The 19,717-nt window shown below is 31.3% G+C and overlaps 1 protein-coding gene and 1 non-coding gene across 2 annotated transcripts; one reads left to right on the forward strand and one right to left on the reverse strand.

Moving 5' to 3' along the window:
• The first annotated feature begins 1,294 nt into the window (after positions 1-1,294).
• LOC117786738 (bestrophin-1) lies at positions 1,295-19,464 on the forward strand. Its single transcript, XM_034625097.1, has 12 exons — positions 1,295-1,465; positions 5,473-5,855; positions 8,503-8,613; positions 9,516-9,702; positions 9,767-10,135; positions 10,970-11,098; positions 11,818-11,925; positions 14,751-14,990; positions 15,049-15,135; positions 16,721-16,805; positions 16,869-17,132; positions 18,577-19,464. The coding sequence occupies exons 2-12, from the start codon at positions 5,785-5,787 to the stop codon at positions 19,152-19,154; spliced, it is 2,229 nt and encodes a 742-aa protein (XP_034480988.1). The 5' UTR covers positions 1,295-1,465; positions 5,473-5,784; the 3' UTR covers positions 19,155-19,464.
• Positions 10,192-10,263, reverse strand: Trnac-gca. The gene has a single exon. It is a non-coding gene; the product is annotated as a tRNA-Cys (tRNA).
• Positions 19,465-19,717: the final 253 nt, after the last annotated feature.

Consider the following 19,717-nt stretch of genomic DNA (forward strand, 5'->3'; position numbering starts at 1 on the left):
TCAATCAAGTTTTGACAGAGTTATGGAATTTGGAAGTTTTTGAGTAAGTGTCAAGGGGCAAGTCAAGGGAAAGTACGGATAAAATAGACAGTGAAAGTCGAAAAATATGAAATGTTGAAAATCAATAATATCAATAATATAACAATGATGCAGAATCAAAGTAGAGTCCAAATAATGATCAAAATGGTATTCCACATGAAAATCGGTTGAGTTTTGACAAAGTTATGGAACTTGGAAGTTTGGAAGTTGCTCCGACTTAAAATCTTAACAAGTCACATTTTTTGTCGGATTCAACATGATTTTTTGCAGAAAAATGAAAGTTATCAATATCAAATTTAAAGTGTTGTATTACACTAATTATGATTTAAGGAGTTGATTAAAAGTGAAAACTTGAGAATTAAAATTTTCAATTTTCAAAATATCAAAGGGGGGACCCTTACCATCAAACTCAAACCATGACTATAAATTTATACCGCCGCCTAAAAGTATGCAACACTTTCTTCCCCAAGCCCAGTAAAAGTGCTGCCAAGTTGTATATAACCAAATAAACGATTTGAAATGCAACAAATTTTTTATTATATAAATATAATGGCAAAAAAATTTGTAAAATATTATAAATTAAGAATTTATATATTATGTATGAAAAATGGAAAACATTCAGACTTATACAGTTAAAAAGCTAAAAAAGCATGAAAAATGTAAAGCTGAATTAAATTTTATAAACTTACAATGTGTTTATTTAATTAAAATATAACAAATATAATATAATATAAATTGAAAAAAAAAATTCGCACAATAAGAAGTGTTTTTTATTTTATTTTATGCATTATTTAAATTTGAAATTTTTATAAATTTTAGCTAAGAAGCTGCAGAACTGGCTTTAAGCACAGCTCTGTTCAGCTCTATTTACCACTGCCTAACTCACTGTCTCTCTCTCTCTTTCTCTCTCTCTCTCTCTCCCTCTCTTTGCTGTTATCTCTTTGACTCTCTTTGGCAATGTTAACATTGTCTGTTGACCATGTTATGCGCTCTCTCTCTCGCTCTCTCTCAGCCGATCTTTGACTTACAAAAAACAGCTGATGTTTAAGCCAACAAAAGCATAAAGCACAATACACATACACCTACACAGACTCTCTGTCGCTCTCTCTCTCTCTCTTTGTTGCGCTCTTTTTCACACACACACACACACACACACACACACACACTGTTGCTGTGTCTACCTGTTGCCAACAAAACTTTTTTACTTTACTTTTTGTTTTTATTTTTGTATTGAAAATGCTAAAAATGTGAGTTAAGAGTCGACTGCGCTCAGTTTTGGAGCGCAGTTTAGTTGAGTTTACGGTGCTGTCTGGTTGTGTTCGGCAAAACAACGGAAAACGGAAAACGGAATCGGAATCGGCATCGAAATTGATATTGATATTGAGCTGAGAGGCAGCGATAAACCCGTCGGTTGCCTCGTCGGTCGGTATGTTACAAAGCTAAACCTAATGCCGCTTTGGCAGCTTCAAAAAATTTAAAAAAAATAAAAAACTCTGGTCGCCGCCTTCGCGTTGATCGTGCGGAACAATCAACATACAGCTCCAAAAAAAAAATAAATAAAAAACAGCAACTACAACAAAAAGATACAAGCCTTTTTTTTGTTGTTGTTGCTGTGTATAATCAACAAATAAATGTCTAAGCACAAGTGTGTTATATATACATGCATGCCACATATTTATGTACCTGCTACAACAAATGTTTACAAATAATGTGAAATTACTCGACAGAGAAAATATATAAAAAACAAATACAACAACAACTATGCAAAGTGCAGTCAGTGATTAAATATTTTTAATATTAAAATATTTGCTGTAAAATAAAGAGATATATATAACTTCAAGTCTTGGTTTACATCTCGCATATCCAACAGTTACAGATACACAGATATAGATACAGATACAGATACAGATACGCAGCGTGTATCTATTGGCTGTGTGTATCTCTAGCTTCAACTCAAGCTGTATCTCTGTACGTGTATCTGTATCTGTAGCTGTAGCTGTAAATTGTATCTGTATCTGTTAGCGCGTGTCTACGGCTTTAATGTTGCTCTTCAGCTTTTCGCCTCCATTCAATTCGACTCTTTGGTGTCGCCTCGCACAGAATGTGCAACTTGTCCAAATTTGGTTGCAATTTTTCAATTGAAAATTTGCTAGATGAGTTCTCAAAGTGACATCAGAGACAGGCGAACAATAACAAAAGAAAAACTGTTCAAGTAATCAATTGCGCAATTAAACAATCGATTAAAAAAAAAAAAACACAATAAAATGTTGAATAAAATGCAGAAAAAAATATAATTACAAATCATTAAATCTCAATTAATTCAAATCAATAAAATTGTAAATTAAATGCAGAAAATGCATTTAAATTAGAAATAAAATTCTACTAGTCTCAGTTTAGCAAAAAAAAAATATATATAAATGTTTAAGTCAACTTTTCTTTAATACTTTAAATTAAACGATTCTATTAAATTTAATATCTCTTATTTAAAAGTCCATTAATAATATTTCGCTGTAAGCTAAAAATGTTTAAGTCAACACAATTTTATTTTCTTTATTATTTTAAATTAAATGTTTCAATTAAATTAAGTATCACTCATTTAAAAGTTCATAAATTATATTTCGCTGTAACCTATTAAATTACTACATATATTTTTTAATTTTGTTCATACTTAATTATGTCTAATTATGCACTCAATAAAAAAAACAGACCACAATTTAAACGTCCATTTACAGGTTTAGATTTCAATTATTTAATAAGCATGTAAATTTTTAATAATTAAGGCAAATTAATAGCTCAAAAATTGCGTTAAAATAACATTAATGAATTTATGGAAATTACGAGTGATAAACAATGCAAACAATATAACGAAAAGGCTAATAATGCACAATAAATGAAATCTACAATCTTTTATTGTGTGCTAATGAAGTTGAAAACTCCCACTGTCTGAAGCTCAAGTCCAGAATGACTTAAGAAAAGTGCAAGTGTGCAGGAAATAAAGAAAAGAATAAAGCAAAGGCAAGAAAAATGAAGAATGATCGATTAAGAGATACTCAGTATATTTAGAATTTATAGTTTACATAGAAATTTATTTGTATGCCAATAAATTAAGTTAATAATGAAATACTTTCAATGTTGACTTCTTTTCTTGTATATCACACATTGACTCATTTTGTAAACACATTGCGACCATTTTTGAGCCGTCTTTTATTGCGTACGTCAAAGAAAGTGAAAAGCGTAATGAATTTGTATAAAAATTCGTCAGCAATCAACGTCGAGTTGTTGCTTTAAGGCCATGGCCAATATATCTTGGCTTGACTAAGTTGGCATTTTTTATACGCAATTTCCTTGTCATCATCTTGTTGCAACTTTAGCTCATTTTATCTGAAATGTCAAGTCTATTAACTGATTTGTTTGCATCTTTATCTTTTAACTTTAGAACAGTTCTCTTATCTTCTATCTATTTTTTGACTGCAGTTTGTTTTAGAACAACATTTTTTATAGATAAACTATTATATCTGACTAATCTTTAAGTCTTTTAAAATAAACTCGGCACGTGCTTGCGCCAAAAATTAAATAAAAATACAAAAAAAAAATTATTTAAACTCGTAAAAATGTATTTCTACGAGCTGAAATTCAACTACGCGTATATTACTCGTATTATTATAATAATTCTATGAAAGTGTGTCAAGGGGCAAGCTGACGAATAAGCGGATGCTTTTGGAAGAGTTTTCAGTTTTGACTTTAAGCTAATGATTAAACAGTTTGGAGAAGTGCAATTAACAGACAGCGTGACTTCAGTCAAGATGCATTTTTCAGGGGCGTGTTGAGAGTTAGCTAACCGGTTGTTAGTCAAACTAACTAACTAAGTACAAATACAAGTATTTAAATTCAAATATATATTTCCCATTTCAAGTCCAAGTGAATTCTGCTGTGTTGATAAACGAAATTAACGCGCTTAAGTGAAAATTAAGCATATTGAAGGAACCTGTTTTCAGCAATCCATAAAATATTTTATGCAAATAATTGTCGCTAAAGATCGACTGATAAAACAGCGTAAATATTGTCTGTAGTGTAGGGCAACTGGTTTTAAATTCCCTTCAAAAAGATTCTACAAAAACAGCAGCAAAGTGTTTTGATCAATCAATCCCAAACGAACTCGCTCAATTAATCAAAATAAAATATCTTCAATCAAGCGAAAATTCAAGCGAAACGCTAAACAGCACAAAAAACCAATGCTGACTTGGCAAAAAATAATATAAATATAGTTAAAAAAAAAAAAGAGTAACAATAAAGACAAGTATATTTTCGACAATCTCAAGGTTTTACGGCGTAAATACTTAAAAAGACTACCAGATATGTGTCCCATATAAAAGACAGTCTGTGTGTGTGTAATGTGTGTGTGTGTGTGTTTGGGGAAATCCTGGCAATAAGTTGATCTTAAAGTACGTAAACTTGTTGATAAAAACAAAAAGACCCTCAAGGGCTACAGATGAAGAGCACAACAAAAAACCCAGCATCAAAATTAAACATTATTACAGGTGCATGAGAAACACAACAAAAAAAAATCATTAAACACTATAAAAGATATAAATGAATTTATAAATGACATTATCTCTATGTAATTAAATACACTTTGGCAAATTTTAAATCATAAAATTAACAGCAAATCTTAAGATTTTGAAAGAGTTAAAGCATTATAAAAAATTTAAATAAAATAATACAAAATAATATAATTTTAAAAGTATAAAACAAAATGTGGAAGCATTAAATACTTATAAATAAATAGTAAAACAATGCAATTTATTTATTAAAAATAAACTTAAGCAAGTTTTTAATAATATAAAGTAACAATAAATCAATGAAAACGTTAAAGTTAAAGCATAAGAACAATTTAAAAAGAAGCAATATAATATTAAAATATTTTAGAAACATAAAATGCGAATAAAAAATAAATAAAAACTTAAAGAGTAATTGAAAAATTTTTAAATATTATTTGTAATTATAAAGTTCAACAAATTTAAACAATTTTTAAATAATATAAAATGCAACGAATTCTGCGAAAATTTAAAAAAATTAAACATACAAACAAATTCTAAAGAAAGCATAAAATATTATTGTAAAATGCAAATAAAATTACATAAATTTCAAGAAAAGTGCATTAAATTAAATAGCATGTAAAAAGCAAGCAAATGAAAGACAACAACAATAACAATAATAATAATGAAAAATAAAAAGCAAACACGAAAAATGCCAACGAACACTTGGAAAACGTGTTGGAATTTAAGTTTAGCTATTTCTTTTTTTTGTGGTTGTTGTTGTCTCGCTGTTGTTTGCAGTGTATTTGCATGAGTTGCACTTGTATATGTGAATAATTTTACAGTTATCTGAACGTGTGTCGCGATCGTTGCGCGCTCTCACTTATTGTTATTTCAGAAGCAGAAGGAGAAGTTGACGAATTCACCTGCTTTAATGTAGCACCAGCAACAAGACTTCAATTACAACAACAACAACAAGAACTAGTGACTGCAGTTTTGTAGGTGGCAGAGAGAGGGGCAAGTGTTGCTGCCACATCAATGCGGCGACGTCGACTTCGATGCCGCTGTCAATGACGCGACGCCGAATTAAATTCGTGTACACGAAAAAATTGAATGACGCCTAAACTTAGCCTCGCCCGCATTGAACTAGATAAAACATAAAGCAACAACAAATTAAACTAACTAAAGCAACAACAATAACAACAACAATATGACCGTCTCATATGCTGGCGAAGTGCCAAATGGCAGCAGTTTTGGCTGCTTCTGGAAAATCCTATGGAAGTGAGTATGGAACAATGCATTAGCATTATTTCTTTCATTAGTGATACCATATCTTTTTATTTATTTTTTTATATATATTTTATTTAGAATCTGTCAAGAAATATTATTTCATAGTGAGATAAAGCATTTAAATGCATTATTCTTGTACTAAAATTAAAAATAGTAATGTCAATGATATATGATGCATTAGAATAAGAAAATGTTCAAGTCATTAATTTTTTTGTAATTGTCATTCTTTTGTAAAATATTTAAAATTATCATCATTGCTTTCTTTTTTATTTTTATTTCATATCAATGAGTTGACTAATGCAATGTTAATGTCAATGATGTATAATGCCGTACAATAAGAAAATGCTCAAGTCATGAAATTTTCTGTAATTGTCATTCTTTTGTGGATTATTTAAAATTATAATCATTGCTTTCTTTATTTTATTTCATATCAATGAGTTGACTAATGCAATGTTAATGTCAATGATATATGATGCATTACAATAAGAAAATGCTCAAGTGATGAAATTTTTTGTTATTGTCATTCTTTTGTAAATTATTTAAAATTATAATCATTGCTTTCTTTATTTGATTTCATATTAATGAGTTGACTTATGCAATGTTTATGTCAATGATATATGATGCATTAGAATAAGAAAATGCTAAAATCATTAAATTCATTCTTTTGTAAATTATTTAAAATTATAATCATAGTTTTCTTTATTTTATTTCATAACAATGAGTTAACTAATGTAATGTTAATAGTAATGCCGACATATTTAATTTATTTAGAATATGTTTAAGCAATACTTTTATATATTACATTCAGTACTTTTTAAAGAAACATTAAAGAAAAGTAATGTCAATGAAATAGCTTTAATTATAATACAATTATAAGAAATATAGTCAGGGAATTAAGTTGTAGTTAATATAAATGACTTTTCTCATTTTAATTAAAAAATGTATCAATAATTATACTTATTTAGATTTGTTTTTAATTTTAATAATAATAAAATGTCTATAATATTTTATAATTAAATTCTAATGTCAATGAATAGCTAATGGTAATAAAAAAAAATAATAAATAAGAGCAAATATTGGAATTATATAGAAGATTATTTAATGAACTGTCATATAATTTATTATTACAGAACATTTTCTAATTTTATTAAGGGCAGAAAGTTTTCTAGTAATGCTACAGACTACAAGTTTATCATGCTGTGATAGATTTCGCTAGAGTTTCTGCTGGGTCGCTAGAGATCTGCAAAAATCACAGCTAGCAATCCAATCAGCAGCTTTGTCTGGGTAATTTTCGCATTAGTCATACGGGTAGAGAGTGTTTACCAGAGTAATTAACATGGCATATGTACGAACACTTGTACTCGCACTGTGCACAGTGACAGTGACAGTCACAGTGCCCAGTTTTCAGTAGCCAGACAATTCCAGTCAAGTGTTGTTATTTTTTCTATTTCATTTATTTATTTATTTTCTTCTTTTTTATGTAAGCTGGCATTAATTGTTTCTAAAGTGCAGTCACTCGTAACCAGACAACGAACGGTCAGCTCTCGTTATTTCAGCTTCAGCGAGTATCAAAAATCAACGAGACTCGTTACAATATTTAAAATAAAAAACTGTGTGAAATACATGGAGTTTTATATGTGGTTTTCAATTAAGACAATTTATGGTACAGCTGTTACGATATTATATTAATTATAATTTTGTTAACAAGTTGAAATTCTGATAATTAGCTTTATCAAAATCAACGAGACTCGTTACAATATTTAAAATAAAAAACTGTGTGAAATACATGGAGTTTTATATGTGGTTTTCAATTAAGACAATTTATGGTACAGCTGTTACGATATTATATTAATTATAATTTTGTTAACAAGTTGAAATTCTGATAATTAGCTTTTCAAATGGGACAGATTTATCTTCTCATCAAAATTGCTATAAATTATATTTTCAACTAGTTTTTTTTCTCTAACGCAATTTTGTATTTGAATCTAAAATTCAGTTTCGCCTAGTTCCAACTAATTTTTGCTGACTACAAACAGAGAAATTCTAATTTTTTATTATTTGTTGTTACGCTTTTAAATTTACTTAAATAATTAGTCAGTATTAATAATGTATTTTGTGAGCTATGAATAATTAACACCTTAAATTAATAAGGAACTCAGATTAGAAGAAAATATAATATTAGTAGTAATAATAATGTTTTATACAATACTAATCACGCTTGGCAACCTAAATACTATTAACATAAAGACCTTGGTTAACATGAGACAAAGCAAAGACCCCAAAAAACTCAAGTTTAATTCAAAATTCCTGTTTCATTCTCTAATGGAGGTTATACAGATCATTAGATGTTGAGGTATCATATCACAGACAAAACGAAAATCCCCCGAAATTCATTGGAAATATCACGATAAACAATGAAAAAGCTGCAGAGCTAGCGACCCATTAATAATAGTTGAATAAATTTCAAAAGAATTTCAAATGCGATGCGCTTGATTTGTGTATTTATTTTAGGGCTTTAATAAGGAAGTAGAAATTAATATTGTTAGAGTTTTAAATAAAAGTTAAGTAGTTACAAGATCAAAGTCCATACATAAATTATATATTTAATATCATGCATATTTTCTGTTTCAATTCGCAGATGGCGCGGCAGCGTTTACAAATTAGTCTGGCGTGAATTAATCGCCTATTTGTGTTTATATTATACCATAAATGTCATCTACAGATTCGCGCTAACTCCCAATCAGCAGGTGTAAGTATTTACTTATCAATATTTGATTTGTTGATTTCCTAAATAATTTCAACAAATAATACAAATAATATAAAAAGTGAGAAACAAAAATCAAAAAAACTAAACTAGAAAGCAAGGCTGCAAGCCGGTTCTGAACCGAACCTCGTAGATCCGGTTCGGTTCGAACCCTTGAAATTATCCACATTGCGAATTTACTAAAATAAAAGGTTCGGTTCGAAAAAAAAAATAATTACATGATTTTTATGGTTTTTCAATATTACGCAATTACTTGAGACTTTGGATGATAAAATATCATATTTAAATCTTAAAATTATCTACAAAATTTGATTTCTTAAAAAAAAAAATTAATTAGTTCAAAATGTAGAGAAAAATAAAATAGAACCAAGGTTCGAACCCAGGGGGTGTATAAACCAATTCGCAAGCCGAACCGCTGTCTTGCTCTATGGTTCGAACCACCGAACCGAACCTTTAACAAAATTTTGCAGGCTTGCAGTCTTGATAAAAAATGAGAAACAAAAATCAAAAAAACTAAACTAGGAAGTCTATAATTTGGAAATAAAATTAATATAACCAAATTAGCAATAATATTATAAGAAAGTGAAGATTTCAAGAAATAATATTGGAAAGCCAAAAATTAAATCGCACAATTTTTTAAATTGATATAGATTTTACCAAATTTGTACTTAAAGTTTTAAAATTTCATTTAAAAATTTCTCGCTTTTCATAATAATTTTTGATTCTCTCTGAAAGATATTTTTAAATTTGATACAAATTATATAAATTTTACTTCCAAATATATTAAAGTTATTTTTACTTTGAAAAATGTTTACTTTGGTAAATTTCCTATTTTTTCCGCATTCGAATTCATTTTATTCTAATATTTTCTTTGCTTTCTTTTTTAGGCTGTTTAATAAAATAAGAGTATATTTTGGGAAACAGGGTGAGAGCATACCCATGTCCTTTGTCCTGGGCTTCTATGTAAATTTGGTGGTAAAACGTTGGTGGGAGCAATACCGTCTATTGCCTTGGCCCGATACGTTGGCCCTGTTTATCAGCGCTGCCATTCCCAACTCCAATGGAGGCGTTAATGTAAGTGGTTCCACCTTAATTGTATAACACCACACCTTAAACTATAACTCTAATTCTTAAACAGAACGAAACGGGTCGACTAATGAGGCGTAATATAATGCGTTATATGGTTCTGGCTTATGTCATCACCTTGCAACGCATCTCGTTGAGAGTCAAGCGTCGTTTTCCCACCACACAGCATCTGGTGGATGCGGGTCTGATGCACGAATCGGAGATGAAAATCTTCGAGGCTATGAATCAGAAGAGTCCCATGTCCAAGTACTGGATGCCACTCGTCTGGGCCACAAATATCATCAATCGGGCCCGCAAAGATGGACTCATTGCCTCGGATCACATTGTGCAAACGATTCTCGTCGAATTATCCGATATTAGAAGACGTCTGGGTGGCTTGATTGGCTATGATACGGTCTGTGTACCTTTGGTCTATACTCAGGTATGTGTTTTTTTTTTATTTAAAAAGTTATTTGTCTGCCAAAAAAGATGCTTTGAAGGGGGCACCCGGATTTGAACCGGGGACCTCTCGATCTGCAGTCGAATGCTCTACCCCTGAGCTATACCCCCAAGATGAAATAATTAATTTCAATTGTGTATTTGAGTCACACAACTCGTTGCCCAGCTGCGTCTCAAGATAAGAATACAAGCGGAAGTGATACTTGAACAAAAATTGCAGACGACTGTAAAATTGAGAAGATCGAAAACGAAATACTCTACAATCTGTCAGATAAAGTTCTACGCTTATGTAGATAAAAACATGACAGCATTGTAGAAAAATTGACTGCGAAAACAAAGCAATTTTTTGACATAGGAATTTCACAAATATTTAGTCGAATATTATATAAATCTTAAATGACGTAATCAGTGAATTTTAATTAAAAAAAAAATAGTTGTTAAAAAATATTTATACATATATAAAAATATTTGTCCTGCTTGACTGACTGACTTACTAATATTTCTGCCGCCTAAACTGTTAGACCTATGAGGCTGAAATTTATATATGTATAAATATTTGTCCTGACTGACTGACTGACTTACTAATATTTCTGCCGCCTAAACTGTTAGACCTATGAGGCTGAAATTTATATATGTATAAATATTTGTCCTGACTGACTGACTGACTGACTTACTAATATTTCTGCCGCCTAAACTGTTAGACCTATGAGGCTGAAATTTTGACACAATATAGCTGGGTAAAAATAAAATATTTTTCTAATATTTGTATTTAATGCATTTTCTCTATTAATTAAATATATTTCCATTACTTTTTCAGGTGGTTACCCTCGTGCTTTATACCTATTTCATAGCCGCCCTGATGGGTCGACAGATGTTGCCAATGGTTTTGGATCCCAAGGGCCTCGAGCAATCCGATTTATATTTTCCGCTGTTTACCGTTTTGCAGGTGAGCAACAAACAAAAAAAACAATATCAATAACAATAACAAATGCAATTTTATAATTTTGCACGTCTCGCATTATTTAACATAAATCATAGACATTTTCACGTCTCGCCGTTTTGCGAAAATTAAGAAAAAACAAATAAAAAAAAAATAGTTTTGCGGTTTTTGGATCGTTAACGCAATTGAAATTGAAACTGAAATTGAAAGGCGGGAGGGGGGCGTGGCAATGGGTTTATCGCTAAACGTAATGACAATATGAATATATGGTAAAAGATATCTGGGCTTATTGAGATGCGATATAGACAATACGTTGTTTTTGGTTTTTGCGGTTGGAGGGCAGATTTCAAGTGTTTTTTTTTTTTTTTTTGCCTTATGTAAACGACTCGCCGAGTCACGTTCGAAATAATAAATTGGCATTTTTGGTTATTTTTTTAAAATTTTTGTTTTGTTTTTTCACGATGGCATTTTTTTTTCAAACGAGATAAAAATCAGCGACAAGTGTTTTTCAACCATGTTTAGGAGCTGTTATTAATAACTGTTAATTTCGTTTTTTGCTACCTGCGAAACAACAAAAAAGTGAATGGAAAATCATTTGACTCATATGAATATACTCACACTCACTTACGTGATTTCTAAGATCTACAATCTACACTTGTCTTTATTTAATTGCATTTAATTACAATTTTATTTTTTCTATTCTTATGATCTTATCAAATTCTCAGTTCGTTTTCTATGTGGGCTGGCTAAAAGTTGCCGAGGTGCTAATTAATCCCTTTGGCGAAGATGACGATGATATCGAATTGAATTGGCTCATTGATCGACACATAAAGGTGAGTTGATAAAGAGATGGATTAGCATTTCTTCAATTAAACTTGAAGACTTGAAAAGTTATAGAAATTGTTAGGCTCTCCTTTAATTACAAATAAGTTTAAATACTCTCGAAATTATTCTACATGTTTTTAACACTGAGTATATTGTTCCTATACTAATGAAATATTTTAAACAACACACAAAACTCACAAACTTCTCTTATCATCTAAAATGTCTACGGGGCAAGAAAAAAGAAAACGCCAAAAGTAAAAACCGGAATAACTTCAAATGAATGTCAAAGTCTTAGTTAATTTGACATTCAACGTGAATTGGACATAAAATAAAAAGTATGAATTAAATATTATAATTGGAAATATTGCTTAAGTAAACAACAAAATAGATGTCAACGCCTGAGGACCGCCCAGTAAAAATTCCGTAAATTTATAATACGTAAGCTGTAATTAGACAAAAAAAAAAAGCCAATAGATAACTACCTATAGTTAACCCAGTCATAATACTGTCAACGTAAGTAAATTTATTATCAACTAAAAAAATATTTTTATATTTTTCAAAGTTTTACAAGTTTGTTTTTCAGTTGTTGTGCACTACCAAGAAATTGGGTTAGTTGACATATTCTTCTCAGTTGAAGTGTTACATTTTTTAAGTTGAGTCAGCTTGCAACTTCTTCTGCTAAAAGGAAGAAAACAATTTTGCCACGCGCTAAATATAACAGGCGCTTAATACTCAATGACAGCGGAGGTAAATGTGGAGACAGGTGTCGGCTTTGAAGACTTTAAGAGTACTCTACAAAGTCTCTGAGAGTAAAAATAATTAGATAAATAGTTAAAAGCATTTCGTGTCTTATTAGATTTATAAATCCTAAATTAGATAAGCGATTAGCACGCTTCGACTCGTTTTGCTCTTTGTATTCAAACCGTAATTTTTTAATAACTGACGAAAACTATAAAAATAATACTAAACAAAAAGTAACATACGATTTCTTTAAATGGAAATACTTTTGTGGTTTGGGAAATTTAAAAGCAACTACAAAATATATAAAGAAATTTAAACAAACATAAAAAATATAAGAAAAATTTTGAGGGAGATGTCATTTAAAAAATTTAAATTGATTCAATACTTATTAGAACGATTAATCCGATTAGTATGTAATCAAATAAAAGTAGCCTTAAAAGTGCGTAGATCCATTTTTAAGAAAGTTTTGTGAAGAAAAACAATTCTTTTAAAGTTTCTTAAGCAGTTTTTTATGTATTCAATTAAGTTATGGCAATTTAAATTTGCTCCAAGTACTCAATGCGTTATTTTTTTTGATAACTGGAGAAATATATAAAAATAAACTAAAGAGAAAGGAACATACGATTTCTTTAAGTGAAAAATACTATTGTGGTTAAGAAAATTTTAGATTATAAGGAAGAATCCTAATCCTAAATTAGATCAACGGTTTCGATCATCCGATTTCTTTAAGTGAAAAATACTTTTGTGTTAGGAAACTTAAGATTATAAAGATATGCCATTTAAAACATTTAAAATTATCCAAAACAAATTTTTGTGAAGATAAAACAATTATTTTGAAGTTTCTTACGCAGTTTTTAATTTTGCTCCAAGTTCTCAATACGTTTTTTTTTTTTGATAACTGGCGAAAAATATAAAAATAAACTAAAGAGAATGGAAAATACGATTTCATAAAATGGGAAGTACTACTGTGGTTTAGGAAATTTTAGATTATAAGTGAGAATGCTAATCCTAAATTAGAGCAACGGTCATGCTCGTTTTGCGAAAAATTTAAAAATAAACTAAAGAGAAAAAACAAATGATTTCTTTAAGTGAAAAATTTTAGATTATAAAAGAGATGCGATTTAAAAAATGTAAAATTATCCAAAACAAAGTTTTGTGAAGAAAAAACAATTATTTTGAAGTTTCTTAAGCAGTTTTCTAGATATTAATTAAGTTATGGCAATCTTAGAGTAGGGAATAGACTAGTCTACCTACTCCACTCAATTGCAGCGCTTTGTTGGGGGTTTTTGTGGTTTATTTTGTACATATATTTTTTTGCAGCTTTTCGCATTGGGCTCTGAACTTGCTGCTGCTGTGCGAGGAGGTTTTGCATGTGTACAGTGTACAATGTATGTGCATATGTGTGTATATTTATGTGTGTGTGCGAGTGTTGTATCTCTGAGTTTGGGGTCTGCTGTTGCTGGTTGCTTGCAATTATTTACAAAGCCAACGGCAGCACCAACAACAACTACAACACATTGGCAAAAGTAAATTGAAAACAGGTTTTCTGTTAAAAAACATTGAAACCTCTTTTGTAGAGCTTTTTTATCATTGAATGTATTTTGTATATTGTTTCTGTTTTGTAATTTTTTGTTTTTGTTTCTTTTCTTTTCTTTTTGTTATGATCAACTTGCATTTTACATATGCATTACAAACATATTTTTGGGCCAAGAATATTCATGGGCATAAATGAGAATGGTTTAACAAAAAAAAAAGAGTTTAGTTTTTATGATCTCTCAGTTTGGTTAGACACTCAAACGTGACACTTGACAATGAGTGAAAAGTTCATAAAATAGAGCAAAAATTATGGTTGTTTTATTTAATATTATTTCTTGCATGTCGTGGGTTGCATTTAATTATGAAACAATTAAAAGACATGAACAATTTCACTTTCGAGTCTGGAGTGTGGAGTGTGGGTTGAATCGTGTCTGTGATGTAATTGGGTTTATGAAGTGGCTTCAAGTTAATCAGAAATGGCAAACACGTTCCACTTACGATCCACTTTCATTGATTTTTTTTTGGCACGCGCTAATTTCTAAACGATTTTCTACAGGCCGCCTACATGATTGTGGATGAGATGCACGAGGAGCATCCGGAGCTGCTAAGAGATCAATACTGGGAGTGTGTGGTGCCCAAAGAGTTACCCTATACCCTAGCCTCCGAGCATTATAGACGCGACGAGCCCAAGGGATCGGCGGAGAAGTACAAGGTGAAAAAAGAGGATGCCATGTATGCAAATATTATACCCGGCGGTGGCAAACGAATGCTCAGCGATGATGTCTATGCGGATTATGTGAGTATATTCAATTTACCATATGTATTCCACATTTAATATTTCTTCACATTTCCAGGAGAGTGTGGACACTCCCATGGTGGAGCGGAGAAAGAACAATTGGCTTGTAAGACAGCTCTCCCGCATGGGTTCCATGCAGATACCAGTTGATCATTATTTGGCCTCTAAATTGATTCTGCATCAAAATATTATTCATTTAAAAAATTTCATTTTTTTTTCATCACTTTCCATTTTTTCTATACTAACCCCTTGACACTTTTTCAAAAACTTCAATCTACCATAACTTTGTCAAAACTCAACCGATTTTCATGCGGAATACCATTTTGATCATCGTTTAACCTCTAAATTGATTCTGCGTCAAAATATTATTAACTTAAAAAATTCAATTTTTTTCCATCACTGTCCATTTTTTCCATACTAATCCCTTGACACTTTTTCAAAAACTTCAATCGACCATAACTTTGTCAAAACTCAACCGATTTTTATGCGGAATACCATTTTGATCATTATTTGGCCTCTTATTTGATTCTGCATCAAAATATTATTTATTTAAAAAATTTGATTTTTTTCCCTCACTGTCCGTTTTTTCCATACTAACCCCTTGACACTTTATCAAAAACTTCAATCTACCATAACTTTGTCAAAACTCAACCGATTTTCACGCGGAATACCATTTTGATCATTATTTAACCTCTAAATTGATTCTGCATCAAAATATTATTTATTTTAAAAATTCGATTTTTTTCCATCACTGTCCATTTTTTCCATACTAACCCCTTGACACTTTTTCAAAAACTTGAATCTACCATAACTTTGTCAAAACTTAACCGATTTCCATGCGGAATACCATTTTTTTCATTATTTGGCCTCTTATTTGAGTCTGCATCAAAATATTATTTATTTGAAAAATTCGATTTTTTTCCATCACTTTCCATTTTTTCTATACTAACCCCATGACACTTTTTCAAAAACTTCAATCGACCATAACTTTGTCAAAACTTAACCGATTTTCATGCGGAATACCATTTTGATCATTATTTGGGCCCTAAATTGATTCTGCATCAAAATATTATTTATTTAAAAATTTCTATTTTTTTCCATCACTGTCCATTTTTTTCATACCTACCCCTTTATACTTTTTCAAAAACTTAAATCTACCATAACTTTGTCAAAACTCAACCGATTTTCATGCGGAATACCATTTTGATCATTCTTTGGCCTCTTATTTGATTCTGCATCAAAATATTGTTTACTTGAAAAATTCGATTTTTTTCACTCACTGTCCATTTTTTCCATACCAACCCCTTGACACTTTTTCAAAAACTTCAGTCGACCATAACTTTGTCAAAACTCAACCAATTTTTATGCGGAATACCATTTTGATCATTATTTGGCCTCTAAATTGATTCTGCATCAAAATATTATTTATTTGAAAAATTCGATTTTTTTCCATTATTTTCTATTTTTTCCATACTAACCCATTGACACTTTTTCAAAAACTTCAATCGACCATAACTTTGTCAAAACTCAACCGATTTTCAAGCGAAATATCATTTTGATCATAGTTTGGCCTGAGATTTGATTCTGCATCTAAATTTTGTCCACTTTGAAAATTTAGCTTTTTTTCTCACTGTTAATTTTTCCAAACCCTTACATATTTTTATACCGACGTATTTATATGTATATCTTTTCACATTACAATGATAATGTTCACTCTTTCAGATTCCAAGCTCAATGGCTTAGGCGTCAATGTGGCCAAGACACGTCCACGTATTCCCACACCCGAGGTTACCAAGGATGGCAGCACCAATACAGGTAAGTATTACATTCAGTTATCTAGCACAAGTTGATAGTTCAACCATATATTGCACCCTGTAGCAAGCGGTGCCGTTATAATGGCTCCACAGCAGCTGAGCACACAAAGCACAAGTGGCATGTATCCCTCGTATCACAGCACCAACACCGGCGGCACCAATATGCACCAGGATAGTGGTCAAGTGCTGGGCACACTGCTCCTATCACCTATCAAAGAGATGGACAGCTCATCATCCAATAACACTCTGATTCCAGGGCATCCAGCAACGGCAGCCCTCGCCCAGGCCGTGATGCCGACCAGATTAAAGGATGGCTTTGCAGCGACCAGTAAGTAGAGACTATATGATACCCTGCACTTATTACAGAAGGTGTTATAGTTTTTTAAAAAATAGAGTGAGACATTTTCGTCCTTATAATCAATTGATCAGAAACAAAAGTCAATTTAAATGTTATTACATTAACTACATTATTTCAGTGCTCAAAGCAATTAATATTTAACCCAATGAAAGAATTTTTCTTATTATTTATTATAAATTATCCTACTTAATCTCATTTATATCGTTTAAAAGAAATTATAGTTATGGCAGTTTAAAGCTTTTATGCAAAGCAAACGCCTAAAAGTATGCAGTATTTTTTAATTTTTTAACAAAAACAAAGCGTTCAAAAGTATGCAGTAATTTTTAAATTTCTTAACGAAAACCCATCCATAGAATCTCCACTTTTAATGGATAAATTTCATTATGTTGTAAACCTAAATTAAATATGCCTAAATTGGCTGTTTCAATATTTTAGGCAAAGCAAACGCCTAAAAGTATGCAGTATTTTTGAGTATTTTCACAAAAACAAAGCGCTAAAAAGTATGCAGTAATTTTTAAGTTTCTTAACGAAAACCCACCTATAGAATCTCCACATTTAATCGATAAATTTCGTTATGCTGTAAATTTAAATTAAGGTAGCAGAACATTTATCTTTTGTAAAAATTTCATTATATTTTAATAAAAACTAGTCGGCCGGTGCTACAGTCAAGCATACTTTACTGTCGGAGACCCCGTACTTTCATGGCAAAAACTAATAATGGAAAAAATTAAAAAACATTTAGTTAACTTAAATGCATATTCTATCATATTGGTTACAATGTCTCATAGAACATTTTTCACACATTTTCATACTAAGACTTAATTTTGTCCCGATCGGTCCTATGACAGCTATATGATATAGTGCTCCGATTTGAGTGAACTTTAAACAGAATATATAAAACCAATTCATATGTTTATTGTATCAGTTTACTGTGGATATCTCATAAAACAAAAAGTTTTTCATACTAAAACTTGACTTTCGACCGATTGTTCCTATGGGCGCTATATGATATAGTGGTCCGATTCAAAAGAGAAACAAGCTTGACCTGCCTGCAATATAGAGGAATCTACATACTAAATTTGGTGTCACTAGCTTTTAAATTGTTCTTATAATTTGGACATGAAGTTTTTTTTCGATTTATGGGCGATAAATGGGGCGTGGTCGAATTTTGAAACAAACTTGATCTACTTGCAATAGAAAGAAACCTACATACCAAGTTTGGTGTCTCTATCTCTTATAGTCTCTGAGATCTAGGCGCTCATACAGACGGACAGACAGACAGACAGACGGACAGACGGAAATTGCTTTATCGACTCGGCAAACCCAATAGACCCCTGTACTTTTTTTAAGTACGGGGTCTAAAAAAAAATAAAAATCTGATAAGTAAACTAATTTTATACTCTCTATTTCACAGCTTTGCCGGCGGAGAGCAACATAACCACACTCTCGTTTCCCTTCACGGTCGCGACGAGCGGTGGCGAGACGATGCCCAGTGGCACCTTGAGCATTTTGCCACTGACAGGCAATGCCCAACTACCGACGATCACAACCACCGGCAGTGGTTATGATCCCAACGATGTGATCACCACAATTCCCGTCTCGTTGTCCATTCAAAGGACACCCTCGAGTCTGTCCATTATGGAGCTGACGGGAGCTGGAGATGGTGGCGATAGCAGTGGCTCCAGCAATGGCAGCGGTGGTGGCATCACCACAACGGCATTGCTTTCGGTGACACCACTCAATGGAGCCGGCAATAATAATATATCACGGCAGAATAGCTTCAATGTCAGCCTCAATCTGCAGGATGCGAATTTCCTGCGTTCCTCCGTGCGCTCAGCGGGTCCCACGGATGCAGTGGATGCAACGATTTCCATGCCACGTGGTGGCAAGGAGGCAGCAGCACAGACAGCTGCTGCAGCCACTGCCTCCTCGGCGCCCTCAACGCTGGCCAAGCACAAGCCGGAGCCCAAGACGGGCGAGGTTTACGTATAAGATTGGATGAATATATTTTAATAACAACGATGATCATGTTATGGATATAGCTTTCTAGGGATATAGCCAGTTGCGGATTATTTGAACAGAGTTGAACCTAGTTATACTTAGGATTAAAAACGCTGGCATTGCGCCACCCGGAACCATTTTAAAGATATTATATTAGAGTCAGTTGTGAGAGAACTTAAGAGTAATTAATTAATATAAGCTTAAAATATTGGAATAATTTTCTAAATATTATGCTAAAGAAAGTTGTGAGACGAAGTTAAAGATGAGAGATCTTGATAATAATTAACTGATATAAGTCGAATACATTACAGATCTTAAGAATTATGACCTGATTTAAATAAAAAAATTCAGATTGATTTTTAAAAAATATATTGCAGTCAGTTATGAGAAGAAAAAAAAAAGATCTTAAAATAATAAATTGTTAAGTTTCTAAAATATCGGAGACATATTTTAAAATGTATATGTTATAACAGTTAGTTGTTAAAAAATTTAGAGAATACTGAAGATGAACTTTTTAGATAAAACTATAGTATCGTTTTTATTAAAAAATATTT

This window comes from Drosophila innubila (assembly GCF_004354385.1).
Source record: "Drosophila innubila isolate TH190305 chromosome 3L unlocalized genomic scaffold, UK_Dinn_1.0 0_D_3L, whole genome shotgun sequence".
NCBI lineage: Eukaryota > Metazoa > Arthropoda > Insecta > Diptera > Drosophilidae > Drosophila > Drosophila innubila.

Bases quoted from the DNA above. Each gene is read 5' to 3' on its own strand.
- LOC117786738 (XM_034625097.1), top strand. From the start codon at position 5,785: ATGACCGTCTCATATGCTGGCGAAGTGCCAAATGGCAGCAGTTTTGGC. The intron at 15,136-16,720 runs GTTGATCATTAT...TCAGATTCCAAG, and splicing joins TGGGTTCCATGCAGATACCA to CTCAATGGCTTAGGCGTCAA. The intron at 17,133-18,576 runs GTAAGTAGAGAC...TCTATTTCACAG, and splicing joins GGATGGCTTTGCAGCGACCA to CTTTGCCGGCGGAGAGCAAC.